General features: G+C 44.5%; 1 protein-coding gene across 4 annotated transcripts in view; it reads left to right on the top strand.

The window, feature by feature from the left end:
- Stat5b (signal transducer and activator of transcription 5B) overlaps positions 1-14,157 on the top strand; it is a 100,679-nt gene that overhangs the window by 50,385 nt on the left and 36,137 nt on the right. For 2 of the 4 annotated variants that reach the window (XM_045158212.1, XM_045158215.1), the window contains exons 2-4: positions 6,659-6,749; positions 10,256-10,428; positions 12,490-12,627. In XM_045158212.1, the coding sequence (XP_045014147.1) occupies positions 12,500-12,627 (128 nt within the window). In that variant the 5' untranslated portion in view covers positions 6,659-6,749; positions 10,256-10,428; positions 12,490-12,499. Of the gene's footprint in view, positions 1-6,658; positions 6,750-6,988; positions 7,141-10,255; positions 10,429-12,489; positions 12,628-14,157 lie in introns of all 4 variants that reach the window. The other 2 variants (XM_045158213.1, XM_045158214.1) reach the window with 2 other exon arrangements.

Below are 14,157 nucleotides of genomic sequence, written 5' to 3'. Positions count from 1 at the left end.
AAATAAAATACTTTAAAAATATTTATTGATTGATTTGCATATATGTGTGTGTGCACACAAAGGTCTCTTGCCACTGCAAGTGAACACCAGTCTGGCTTTACCAGAAATTGAACCCAGGCTGGTAGGCTTTGTAAGCAAGCACCTTTAATCACTGAGTTATCTCCCTAGCCCCTCCATTTAAAAGTAAATTACTTGTTTTTTTATCTACTTATTGAGGCAGAGTCCAGGCTGACCTAAACTTACTCTGTAGTCCCAGGCTGGCCTCGAACTCACAGTAATCCTCCTACATCTGCCTCCCAAGTGCTGGGATTAAAGGCGGGTGCCACCACATCTAGCACTTTCTTTTTTGTTGTTTTGTTTTTCACCTAGGGTCTCACTCTAGCCCAGACTGACCTGGAATTTACTATGTAGTCTCAGGCTAGCCTCAAACTCAGAGTGATCCTATTAACTCTGCCTCCCAAGTGCTGGGATTTCACTTTCTTTTTTTCTTTCTTTTTTTAGCTTTGTATATTGCCTTTATTTTTTTCTGAGTTTTTATTAACATTTTCCATGATTATAAAAAATATCTCATGGTAATACCCTCCCTCCCCCCACTTTCTCCTTTGAAACTCCATTCTCCATCATATCCCCTCCCCATCTCAATCAGTCTCTCTTTTATTTTGATGTCATGATCTTTTCCTCCTCTTATGATGGCCTTGTGTAGGTAGTGTCAGGCACTGTGAGGTCATGGATATCCAGGTCATTTTATGTCTGAAGGGAGCATGTTGTAAAGAGTCCTATCCTTCCTTTGGCTCTTACATTCTTTCCGCCACCTCTTCCACATTAGACCCCGAGCCTTGGAAGGTGTGATCAGAATGTTACTCAGTACTCCAGTCACTTCTTTCCAGCACTATGATAGCTTCTGAGTCGTCGCAAGGTCACTGCCATCTGAAAAGAGAAGATTCTCTACCCAAAGTGAGAGTAGTGTTAATATAAGGGTATAAATATTAAGAGAAGTGCTTACTGGGCAGTTTGATAAGCTTAGTATATACATTTATCCAGACATCAGCAGATGTTACACCCCTAGGGCTCATGACTACCCCTGTTTTAAGTTTTCAATATCAGGGATGCATTCCCTCCCATGGAGTGGGCTTCCAGTCCAGTTGAAGGGCAGTTGGTTTCCACCATGACAGATGTGCCACTATTGCACCAATTGGCTCATTTGGCCTGGCTGGCCAATTACAAGGCTTGCAGTGTCCACTGTTGAGTATCTTCACTGGTGGTATCTCTTTCTTCCATTGAACTGTATGTAGAATGGCTTCTTCCAGGTTTCTGTCAGCTGGTCTACATGGAGGAGGTTATCAGCTCAGTTCTAGCAGGATGTCTCAGTGGCCTTACAGCCCAAGTATGTGGAGTCTTCAGCAATAGGGTCTTACCCTCTATTCCTGGTGGGAAACCAAGGGCCTCGGCAATGGCCTGCAATGTTTTGGGGGCATCAGGGACCTCCCTGGCCAACAACTCACTGGAGGTATCACTTTCTTTTTTAGTATTTTTTATTTTTAAAATGAGAGGTTTTAAAAAGAATACTTTCCATTTTATAGTCTTTCTTTCTTTACCTTTTATTTATTTAGTTATTTATTGAGAGAGAGAGATACAGAGAGAAAGGCAGACAGTGAGGGTGTATTTGGGTGCACCAGGGCTTCCTGCCACTGCAGATGAACTTCAGATACATGTACCACTTAATGCATCTGACTTTATGTGGGTCCTGGGGAACCGAACCGAGGCCATTAGGCTTTGCAAGAAGTCAAAAAGTGCCTTTTGGCCAGGCATGGTTGTGCATGCCTTTAATCCCAACACTCAGGAGGCAGAGGTAGGAGGATTGCTATGAGTTTGAGGCCAGACTGTGACTATATAGTGAATACAAGGTCAGCCTGGGTTAGAGTAAGACCCTACTTGAAAAACAAACAAGCAAAAAAGAAGTGCCTTTCACCATAGAGCCATCTCTCCAGCCCTTTAGTAACTTTTTTTTTTTTTTTTTTGGTTTTCCAATGTAGGGTCTTGCTCTAATCCAGGCTGACCTGAATTTTTTAAAATATTTATTTATTATTAGAGAAGAGAGAGGAAAAAGCATATATATAGAGAGAATGTACACTCTAGGGTCTACAGCCACCCAGACAAACTCCACATGCATGTGCCACCTTGTGCATGTGGCTTGCTTGGGTCCTGGTGAATCGAACCCGAATCCTTTGGCTTTGCAGGCAAGCCCCTTCACCACTAGGCCATCTCGCCAGCCTAGCGTTAGTCTTTTAACGGAAGGCTTAGGGCACTGTGGGGTTAACTGCCTACCCTAGACCTGTAAAGGGAGGTACTAAAAAGGCGATCTTTGGGGAACCAAATCTTGCAGGATGTAAAAATGAGGTAGGTTTGAATGCATGTTGGCGGAGAGTGCAGAGAGGGAGGTATGAAATTTATATGCAGAAATGAAATCGAAGACCTGATGCTGTTGGGCTTCTCAGAGACACAGGACGGAGCCACCAGCAGACAAACGTCGCAAAGCCTCGAAAAGGCAACTGGAGCTGTGATGGAAAGTCTCTCCGGCCTTCCTGATTTTATTGTTACTACTGTTTGATCTGAATTTTTTTTATTTGTTATTTATTGTCTGTTTATTGAGGCAGAGTCCAGGCTGACCTGGAACTCATGGTGATCCTCCTACCTCAACCTCCTGAGTGCTGGGATTGCTTATACTATCACGCCCAGCCCTTCAATAACTTTTTGTTGTTGCTATTTTTTTAAATTTAATTTAATTTTTATTTATTTATTTTTTTGAGAGCAAAAGACAGAGAAAGAGGCAGATAGAGAGAGAGAGGATGGGCACGCCAGGGCCTCCAACCACTGCAAACAAACCCCAGACACGTGTGCCTCATTGCACATCTGGCTAACGTGGGTCCTGGGGAATCGAGCCTCGAACCAGTGTCCTTAGGCTTCACAGGCAAGTGCTTAACCGCTAAGCCATCTCTCCAGCCCTGTTGTTGCTATTTTGTTTTGGGTTTTGGTAGTGCAGGGAATTGAACCCAAGGCCTTGCACATTTTTGGCCAGAGTCCTACCACTGAGCCTCCTTTTCCCTTTGAGAATAGTAAGGAGAGTGTGAGATAGTTCTTTGAGGGTACTTGGACATCCTGTTTCCAACAGCTGTCAGCACCCGATGGCTTTAGCAGCTTGAGGCTCCTTGTCTGGGTCCACTGTGTGTTTCAGATTGCACATCTTCAGCCAAGGCCTTTCGTACGTTATATTTAGACGAGAGCCTTAAGTACATGGTACTTACTGCTGAAGGCTTGTTTTTCTGCATTTAGCAAGTAGCTCCCCCCTTTTCTCCTCCCACCCCTTCCCGCCTTTTGCTCTCTTCTTCCCAAGGTAATAGGTAGTGACTCCACTGTGACGTAAAGATTTATGACTGATTGTCTTCCCAGAATGTTATCATATCTGTGTTGCCTGGGTAAAATTTTCCTTGTTTCTTTCTTTGTGGACCAAATGCTTTTATTCTTTCTGTTCCCTTCCCATTTGTTAAATAATATGATTTTTTTTTAACCCAAAGAGAGTTGTCTTCCTGATAAGGTAGCTTTTTTTTTTTTTTTTTAAAGAGCAGATGAGAGCTGGAGAGATGGCTTAGTGGTTAAGGCTCTTGCCTGTGAAGCCTAAAGACCCCAGTTTCAACTCCCCAGAGCCCACGTAAGCCAGATGCACACAGTGGTGAATGCATCTGGAGTTCATTTGCAGTGGCTGGAGGCCCTGGCATGCCCATACTCACTCTTTTTAATAAAATAGTTTTTTAAAAAAGAGCAGATGGCTGAGTGTGGTGGTGCATGCCTTTAATCCTAGCACTTGTAAAGCAGAGGTAGGAGGATCACCATGAGTTCAAGGCCACCCTGAAACTACACAGTGAATTCCAGTCCAGGTCAGTCTGGCCTAGAGTGAGACTCTACCTCAAAAAAAAAGAGCAGATGGTTCTGGTATTGACGTACTTCTAGCTGTGGTCATTTTACTCTAGCCTTCTGACTTGATGTCAGGCCAAGCTTAATATGAACACAGTCTCAATCCTTTATTACTACTGTTTAATATTTTTCTGTCCCTCAAAGTCCTTCCTATTAGGAAGCCACCACCGCTCAATACATTAATAATGTTGGTATTATCAGTGAAGCAGTCCACATGAGCGGGACCCTGGCTCTTTATTTTCCATCCACAGTCCTCCAGTGGCTCGCCGGTGCTGATAGGTCCAGCAGTTGTGGATGCTGGCTCCTTGCCGTGTGCTTTTCAGATTGGAATCTGGCTCAGGCCAGCTAGCCCTGGCCTGTGCTGAGATCAGAGCCTCTCAGTATTGGGTTTCTCATTCCCATTTCTTTCTCTTTACATTATGAGATGTAACAAAAATATAGAAAAATTCCCCAAGACGCAGGGGCCATTATGGAAAAGGTGGTGGAAAGAATGTAAGAGCCAATGGAAGGGTAGGACTGCTTAAAATGCAATCTTCCAGGCACAAAGTGGCCTTGATATTCATGACTTTGTATTGGCTAACACTACCTACATAAGACTTTTATAATAAGAAGGGCAGGGGACAGTAAAGTAAAAAGGAGACATAAAGGGAAGAGAAAGGAAGGGAGGAGGATACTTAATAGGTTGATATTGTATATATGTAATTACAATGATTGTAATGGGGAGGTAATATGATGGAGAATGGAATTTCAAATGGGAAAGTGTGGGGGTGGGGGAGGGAGGGAATTACCATGGGATATATTTTATAATCATGGAAAATGTTAATAAAAATTAAAAAAATAAATAAAAATTAAAAAAAAAAACAAGAACAAGAAGTAAGATAGTCTCTCCAGTTATAAAAAAAAAAAAAAAAAAAAGAAGAAGAAGGGCAGGGGAGATGACATAAAAATAGGAGACTAGTTGGAAAGAAGAAGGGATTCAGTATAGGAGAGATTTGGGAGAGGAAAAATGGGGTGGGAGGGGATTATGATCATGGTATATTATCTATATTTACAGAAAGTTGTCATTAAAAAGTTAAAAAATAAATAAAAATTTAAAAACATATGGAAAAATACTAAGAATGTGTGACAGCTCACCACAAATCCTCAGAACACAGTTAATTGTGTGGTAGTAAGAGGCACAGGCCCTTGGCACTGGGGGGCGTGGTGGGTAACTATTCCATCTCTCTCTCATAGCTTTGTGGAGAATCGTTATCATAAACATCACCCTGTGAAAAGTATAAACAGCTGAGTGGTTTATGGATGTTCTCAGAGTTGTACAACCCTCACCACTGTCTTAATTTCAAGACATTTTCATCACTCCCCCGCAAGCTCAAGCATCACTCTGTTTTCTGTCCCAGCGGTTATGCCTGTTTCATAAGTGGAATCACAACATACGGCCTTTTGTGCCTGACCTCTTTCGTTTTGGGCAATGTTTTCAAGGTGGGATTTTTCTGTTTGTTCTGTTGGTTGGTTGGTACTGGGGATAGAACCCAGAGCCTTACACATGCTAGGTAAATGCTCTACCACTGAGCTACGCCCAGGACTGTTCTCTCCCCTGTCGGAATGGTACGCTACAGTCGCCATCTCATTTGTGCATCCATGTCCACATTCCCCATATATCCATCACTGGAAACTTGGGTTGCCCCCATGTGCATAATAGTGCTCTGAACACTTGTGCGTATGTTTTTGTATGGACAGGTTTTCAGTTCTCTTAGGCATATACCTGGAAGTGGACCTCGTGGGTCATGTAGTAACTCCTTGTTTGATCTTTTTTTTTTTTTTGGTTTTTTGAGGTAGGGTCTCACTCTAGCCCAGGCTGACCTGGAATTCACTATAGAGTCTCAGGGTGGCCTCGGACTCCCAGCATTCCTCCTACCTCTGCTTCCCAAGTGCTGGGATTAAAGGCGTGCACCACCACGCCCGGCTCCTTGTTTGATCTTTTTTTAAAAAAAAAAAATTTCAAATATTTTATTTGAGACAGGGAGGGAGGGAGGCAGATAGAGGAAGAGAGAGAGGGAATGGGCGCACCAGGGCCGTTAGCCACTGCAAACAAACTCCAGATGCATGTGCCACCTTGTGCATCTGGCTTACATGGGTCCTGGGGAATTGAACTTCAATCCTCAGGCGTCGTGGGCAAGCACCTTAACCACTAAACCATCTCTCCAGTCCCCATGTTTGATCTTTTGTGGGACAGCTCCATCGTTTACCAGACCTATTATGCTCTACTTAACCTTGTTGGACTCAATTTCCTCATCCAAAAGAGGGTATGATAACAGAGGTGCCTCATAGGGTTTTGTAAAGATTAAATGGTAGGTTCACAAAAGAGGTTACTACGAAGGATACTAAGTGCTCAGTAAACGTTACCTCTTAAATCTGAACAGTGGACAACATTAACAACACTAATACATTATTGTAATTCATTGCTCAGACTTATTTCTGGTTACTTCTTACTTACAAGATGTGGTGCTAATAATGTAGTAATGAACAATGTAGCGTGCAAAAGGCTTTAAATTCTTCGAGTTGTGGTGTGTGTGGGCAGCATGTGCATGCGCAGACAGCTGTGTGTGCCCTGTGTGCACTGGTACAGAGGCCAGAGAAGGACCTCGAGTGTCCTCCTCTGTCTCTCCTCAGCCTTCTTTCTGTCACACAGGGTCTTCCCACTGAACTTGGAGCTCACAGTTTATTTGGTGAGTCGCAAGGATCCCTGTCTCCACCCGCCGCAGCGCTGGGGCGACAGGCAGGTGAGTGGTCACACTTGGCTTTTTACGTGGCTACTACAGATCTAACTCAGGTCCCCAAGCTTTCACAGTAAGCGCTCTCACACACTAAGCCCTGTCCCCAGACCCAGGGGTTGTCTTTTGTAGTTTGATGAGCAGGATTCGGGTGCGTCCTTGGAGGAGCAAATAAAGCCAAGGGTCCGTGGCAGTTTAGTCTGCGTGCTTGGTGGAACACGTCTAAATGAGCATTCTTGTTCTCTTAGGCTTTCATGCATGAGCTCCAGGGCCCTTCTCCCATTACAACCCTCTGCTGTCCATAACTGACACAGTTCTCGCTCGCTGACGGGTGAACAGAACTCACCGTGCTTCACGCCCACCCTCACAGAGCTTCTTGTCTGTAGAAGTCCTTGTGCAGGTAAAATTGATTAAGAAATAAGAATATGGCCGGGCATGGTGGTGCATGCCTTTAATCCCAACACTTGGGAGGCAGAGGTAGGAGAATTGCTGTGAGTTCGAGGCCACCCTGAGACTCCATAGTGAATTCAAGGTCAGCCTGGGCTAGAGTGAGACCCTACCTCGAAAACCAATAAATAAATAAATAAATAAGGATATGGGGCTGGAGAGATGGCTCGGCGGTTATGGTACTTGCCTGAGAAGCCTAAAGGCTCAGGTTCAATTTCCTAGGACCCATGTAAGCCAGATGCACAAGGCGACACATGCATCTGGAGTCCATTTGCAGTGTCTAGAGGCCCTGGTGCAGCCATTCTCTCTATCTGCCTCTTTCTCTCTCTCTGTCACTCTCAGATAAATGAATAAAAATGAATTAAAAAAATTAAAAATTAAAAAATAACTGTTTTGGGAGCTGTTCCTCAGCCAGAGGCTTGGCTTTGGAGGAGAAGCTTGTTGGATCAGGTTTAAATTGGAGGTGGGTGAAAGAAACCACATGTACACATGTAAAGTACAAGAATAACAGTGAACACACCTAGGGCACTTGCTATGTTTTAAGTGTGTACACACTAATTCTTTTTTTAATATTTTATTTTTGAGACAGAGAAAGGTAGAGAGAGGGAGAGAGAGAAAAAGAGAATGGACACACCAAGACATCCAGCCATTACAGATGAACTCCAGGCACATGCACCACCTTGTGTACCTGGCTTACGTGGGCCCTGGGGAATCAAACCAGGGTCCTTTGGCTTTGCAGGCAAGCGCCTTAATCACTAAGCATCTCTCCAGCCCTAACTCATTCTTTTTTCAATATTACTTATTTATTTGCACATGAAGTGCACCAGAATCTCTTGCCACTATAAACAAACACCAGACAATTGAACTTTTTCTTTATTTGTTTGTTTGTTTGTTTGTCTGTTTTGCATCCTGCTTACTTGGGTGCTAGGGAATTGAACCCAGGCCCAGCAGGCTTTGCAAGCAAGTGCCTTTAACCACAGATCCATCTTCATAGTCCTGTATTAATTCAGCTTTATTGCAACCCCCCCACAAAGTACCTGAATATTTTTATTCCTACTTAATAAGAAAATTGAAATATAGAAAAGCTTAGGTCAAATCTTCTGCAGAACTATAAATAATTGAGTTTAGCATTGTCTCCAGAACTTTTATCCCATTTTAGAGATATTTTGTTTGTTTGCTTGCTTTTTAGCTGAGGCTGACCTAGAGCTCACTCAAGTCCCAAGCTAGTCTAGAACTCACAGCGATCCTCCTACCTCTGCCTCCTGTGTGCTGGCATGAAAGGCATGTGTTACCATGCCCAGCCTACTTGAGAGGTTTTTAACCCAGAAATAGGATGGGATTGAGATGGAGAATAGAAATAATAAAATGAACCAGGCATAGTGGCACATGCCTTTCATCCCAGCACTCAGGAGGCAGAGGTAGGAGGATCGCTGTGAGTTCAAGGCCACCCTAAGACTACATAGTGAATTCCAGGTCAGCTTGGGCTAGAGTGAGACCCAGCCTCAAAAAAACAAAGTAAATAAACAAATAAAATAATAATAATAATAATAAGGTGTGCTAGGGATATGTCTTTTGCCACCTAGCATGCACGAGGCCTTGGGTTTATCCCCACACCACACAAAAATTAAAGTCTGGAAGTTTAAAATGCTTTAAATTCTCAACACGAATTCAGTAAACTAAGTTTTGCACGTGCGTGTGTGGTGTGTGTGGTGTGTATGTGCATGCTTGTGTCAGGAGTCAATACTGTCTGCCTCAGTCGTTCTCCACCTTGTCCTTTGAGACGGGGTCTCTCGGTTAATCTAACTCTCACTACTAGGCCAAGCTAGCTGGCCAGTAAACCCAAGGGACTATCTTGTCTCTATCTCATCAGTTCTGGGATTACAGGTCCATATTGCCACGCCTGCTCGTGCCTGGGTGTTGGGGCTCTGACTCAGGTCCCCCTTTGCATGGAAAGTGCTTTACCAACTGAGCTGTCTCCATGGCCCCAAACTGAATCTTTTTAGGTACATTTTAAACCTCCGCTCCCAACTCAACGTAGAATTCATTCCAATATGTATTAGAAGCCTTCTAACATCAGACTGTATTTTACCCCACAAGATTAGGTAGGCAAGGGCTGGAGAAATGGCTCAGCAGCTTAAGGTGCCTGCCTGCAAAGCCTAACAACCTGGGTTCAGTTCCCCAGTCCCCATGTAAAGCCAGATGTACAAAGTGGTGGGTGCGTCTGAAGTTTTTTGCAGTGGCTAGAGGCCTTGGCTTCCCCATTCATTCTAGTGAACCCATCTCCCAGTCTAGTGAACCCATCTCCCGGGCTAGTGAACCCATTTCCTGGTCTAGTGAACCCATCTCCCAGTCTAGTGAACCCATTTCCTGGTCTAGTGAACCCATATCCCGATCTAGTGGGCCCAGGTGGGGTCTAGTGAACCCATTTCCTGGTCTAGTGAACCCATCTCCCAGTCTAGTGAACCCATTTCCTGGTCTAGTGAACCCATATCCCGATCTAGTGGGCCCAGGTGGGGTCTAGTGAACCCATCTCCTGTTCTAGTGAATCTTATCTTCCACTGTGCTCCTCACACTTCAAGTCTAAGCACCTTACCTCCCCATTTATCTTCCCCCAAAAATCACGAGTTAGCATCTGTTATGATTGCAGGAATTGATTAAAGTTTTGTTACAGGGTTGGAGAGATTGCTTAGTGGTTAAGGTGCTTATCTGCAAAGCCTAAAGATCTAGGTTCGATTCCCAGCACCCACGTAAGCCAGATACACAAAGTGGCGCATGTGTTTGGAATTTGCAGTGGCTAGAGGCTCTGGCGTGCCCATTCACTTCCCCCCTCCATCTAATGAATAAATTAAATATTTTAAAAAGCTGTATTTTAAAATGTTTGTTATATAGCCAGGCATGGTGGCACACGCCTTTAATCCCAGCACTCGGGAGGCAGAGATAGGAGGGTCGCTGTGAGTTCGAGGCCCCCCTGAGACTACAGAGTGAATTCCAGGTCAGCCTGGGCTAGTGAGACCCTACCTCGAAAACCCAAAATAAAATAAAATGTTTGTTATCTAATTGTCTTCCAGATGTTTGACTAGAGAGAGAACTTGCTTCGGGGGAGCTCTTGGGTCCCGGTTTTCTTCTAGTGAACTTGGAGCCTTTGAAATTTGACGTCTCGGATGATCTTACAGCGATCCCAGCCCTGAATAAAATCATACGCCTTTCAAGTGTTCTGTAGCAACACAAAAGTCTAAAATAGGTAACTGGCGCCCACCCCACACCTCATTGTTGGCTGACTGACTTGTCTTATAAATAGCTCAGTGTTACACCATCACATAGCAGAGGAGGGACTTTTGTTTCCTGACACACGTGTGCCATCCCTGGCAGTCAGCAAACCCCACTGCAGTGAGTACACTGGGCCATGGCTATAGCATAGCTCTTACAGAATTGTGAAAATCAGTGGCCAACCCATTTTGGATGAGATTCAAGATGATCCTGTGTTGTCCCTAGTTCCCCTGTGCAGCATACTGTGTTACAGTAAGATCTGACTTTAATGCCTTCGTTATGTAATGTTGCTGCCCCAGTCCGGTTAATCTCAGAAAAATCTCTACCAAATGTATTTAAAATTCTCAGGTCAGTCTGAAAAGGCATAGTAATGTTATAAAATCATTTCTGAAATAAAAAGCATGATTTGTTTGTCTTTTGTTTTGTTTTGTTAGGCAGAGCCTCACTTTAGCCCAGACTGACCTGAAAACTCATGGCAATCCTCTTACCTCAGCCTCCTAAGGGTTTTGTTTGTTTGTTTGTTTGTTTTGTTTTGTGGGGGTGGGCAGGGGGCAGCGTCTCATGTATTCCAGGCTGTCCTCAAATTTGTTGTGTAGCCAAAACTGGTCTTGAACTCGTTTATTTTCTTTCTTCCTCCCTTTCTCCCTCCCTCCCTCCATCCCTCCCTCTCTCTCTCTCTCTCTCTCTCTCTTTCTCCTCTTCTTATTTTGTTTGTTTGTTTGTTTTTCAAGGTAAGGTTTCACTCTAGCTCAGGCTGACCTGCAATGCACTGTGTAGTCTCAGGGTGGCCTCAGACTCACTGCGATCCTCCTACCTTTGCTTCTCCAGTGCTGGATTTAAAGATGGGCACCACCACGCCCAGCTCTGGTCTTGAACTCTCGATCCTTCTGCCTGTATCTCTCATGGGCTAAGTTTACAGGCATGTGCTACCACAAGAGCATGGTTTTGAAAACTTTTCACTATTGCTGAGACTGGTGGTGTAGGATTGTAATCCCAGCTACTCCAGAGGCTGAGGGGATTGGCAAATTCAAGCCCAGCCTGGACACCTGAGTGAGACCCTGTCTCCAAATAAAAAGCAAAAAGACGGCAGAGCCTGATAGTGCACGCCTTTAATCCAGGCATTCAGGAAACTGAGTTAGGAGGATTGCTGTGAGTTCGAGGCCAGCCTGAGACAGCAGAGTGAATTCGAGGTCAGTGTGTGTTACAGCAAGACCCTACCTTGCAAAGGAAAAAGAGAGAGAGAGAGAGAGAGAGAGGAAAAAGAGGACTGGGGATATAGTTCACTGAGTGTCTCACAGGTGCAAGACCCTAAATTCAGTCCCCCTGTACAAACAAACCTACCAGCTTCTCGCTATTGAAATGCAATGGCTCATTCTTATTTCTCTTAGTTGAAATGTATTGTTTTTATGTCTGAAAACTTGGTACATGCTATAGCTAAACAGAACATGACTTCATAAATTCCTTAGCAGTAACTCCAAAGGTGAACACTGGGGAATTTTCCAGATAAGCCTGTGCTTTGTGTGAAAGTGTTACTGCCCAGCTGACTAGTGATAATGCCCTTTTCCTTTGCTGGACTCTTTCAAGCTGGCAAGCATATTTCTTAACGCCAAAATACGAGATCTAAAATGGTTATTTTTAGAAATCCCTGTGCAACTTATTTATTACTACTGTTGAAATACTGCTCGGCGTTGTGGACATTTTTGAGCAAAAGTAAAGGCCAGCTGCAGGGTATCCGAGTTCCTGGCCATTCTTTTCATGAGGCTGGTTTTGCGCTTTTGTTTATTGGACCTCAGAGCATCATCAGTGCCGCACAGACCCAACGGGGGGGCCTTCCCATGGCCACATCGAGTGTTGACATTTTGAAAACATTCAAGCTCAAAGTCAGTTCAACGGTATTAAAAGGGAGTCGCAGAATTTACTTTGAAACTGTGTGAATGTTGACTCTAGTGGGTTTGAAGGGCGCGGAGGGGGGTGGCGGGGAATGGTGGCTACTAGAACAAGAAGCCACTCAAACCACAGGTGGTTTGTTTAACAGATTGTGAGCCATGGCTATGTGGATACAAGCTCAGCAGCTCCAAGGAGATGCCCTTCACCAGATGCAAGCCTTATACGGTCAGCACTTCCCCATCGAGGTGCGCCATTACTTGTCCCAGTGGATCGAAAGCCAAGCGTGGTAAGTGAACAGTTTTTTTGGTGGTGTTTTTTTTTTTTTCATCATATTTTGTGAAGCACAAGGATTTTAAAGTTTGATTAGAAAAATGTTGTAATGGGAGAGTTTTAATTATTTGTAAACTGGGTGCGGTGGTGCATGCCTATAATCCTATAAGCCCAGCCAATGAGGATTGTTGAGTTTAAGGCTAGCCTGGACTACGTAGAGAGAACCTGTCTCAAAAAATGAAGCGTGCTGGGCGTGGTGGCGCACGCCTTTAATCCCAGCACTTGGGAGGCAGAGGTAGGAGGACAGCCATGAGTTTGAGGCCACCCTGAGACTCCATAGAAAATTCCAGGTCAGCCTGAGCTAGAGTGAGACCCTACCTTGAAAAACCAAAAAAATAAAATAAAATAAATAAAGCCTGTGATCCCAGTACGAAGGAAGCTGAGGCAGGAGGATTATGAGTTGGAGGCCAGCCTGGGCTTACATGGTAAGGCCTTACGTCAAAAATGAAAAGGTTGGGCTGGAGAGATGGCTTAGCGGTTAAGCGCTTGCCTGTGAAGCCTAAGGACCCCAGTTCGAGGCTCGGTTCCCCAGGTCCCACATTAGCCAGATGCACAAGGGGGCGCATGCGTCTGGAGTTCGTTTGCAGAGGCTGGAAGCCCTGGCGTGCCCATTCTCTCTCCCCCTCTATCTGTCTTTCTCTCTGTGTCTGTCGCTCTCAAATAAATAAATAAAAAATTTTAAAAAAAATGAAAAGGTTGCCGGGCGTGGTGGCTCATGCCTTTAATCCCAGCACTCAGGAGGCAGAGGTAGGAGGATCGCCATGAGTTCAAGGCCACCCTGAGACTCCATAGTGAATTCCAGGTCAGTCTGGGCCAGAGTGAGACCCTACCTCGAAAAACCAAAAAAAAGAAAAAAGAAAAGGTGCAGGTTGGTCTGTGTTTCACTCGGTTGTAAAATGCCTGCCCAGCATGTGGAAGGCCCCAGGTTCCAACCCCAGCACACCCACCCCCAAGAAAGTATTTTTAATTTTTTTTAGGGCTGAGAGATATGGTTTAGTGGTTAAGGCCCTTGCTTGCAAAGCCTAAAGTCCCATGTTCAATTCCCCAGTGCCCACATAAGCCAGGTGCACGTGGTAGTGCATGTGTCTGGAATTTGTTTGTAGGGGCTAGAGGCCCTGGTGCACTCATTCTCTGTGTGTGTGTGTCTCTCTCTCAAATAAATATTTTTTATATCACCCATGGGATCCTATCTTACATTTAGAGAGATGGAATTACTCTTGGAATTTTTAAAGTTGAATTGTGCTCTGGGTGTGGTGGAGCATACCTTTAGTCCCAGCACTTGCGAGACAGAGGTAGGAGGATTTCTGTGAGTTCAAGGCCACCCTGAGACTACATGGTGAATTCCAGGTCAGCCTGGGCTAGAGCAAGACCCTACCTTGTAAAACAAAAACAAAAAAAAATTGAATTGTTCCTTTTGTGTTTCTTTAAATATTATCTATTGATTTAGAGGGAAAGCATGGCTCACCAGAGCCTCCTACCACTGCAA

The sequence above is a fragment of the Jaculus jaculus genome, chromosome 9, assembly GCF_020740685.1.
Source record: "Jaculus jaculus isolate mJacJac1 chromosome 9, mJacJac1.mat.Y.cur, whole genome shotgun sequence".
NCBI lineage: Eukaryota > Metazoa > Chordata > Mammalia > Rodentia > Dipodidae > Jaculus > Jaculus jaculus.
This window is presented reverse-complemented; position numbering and strand designations above follow the sequence as displayed.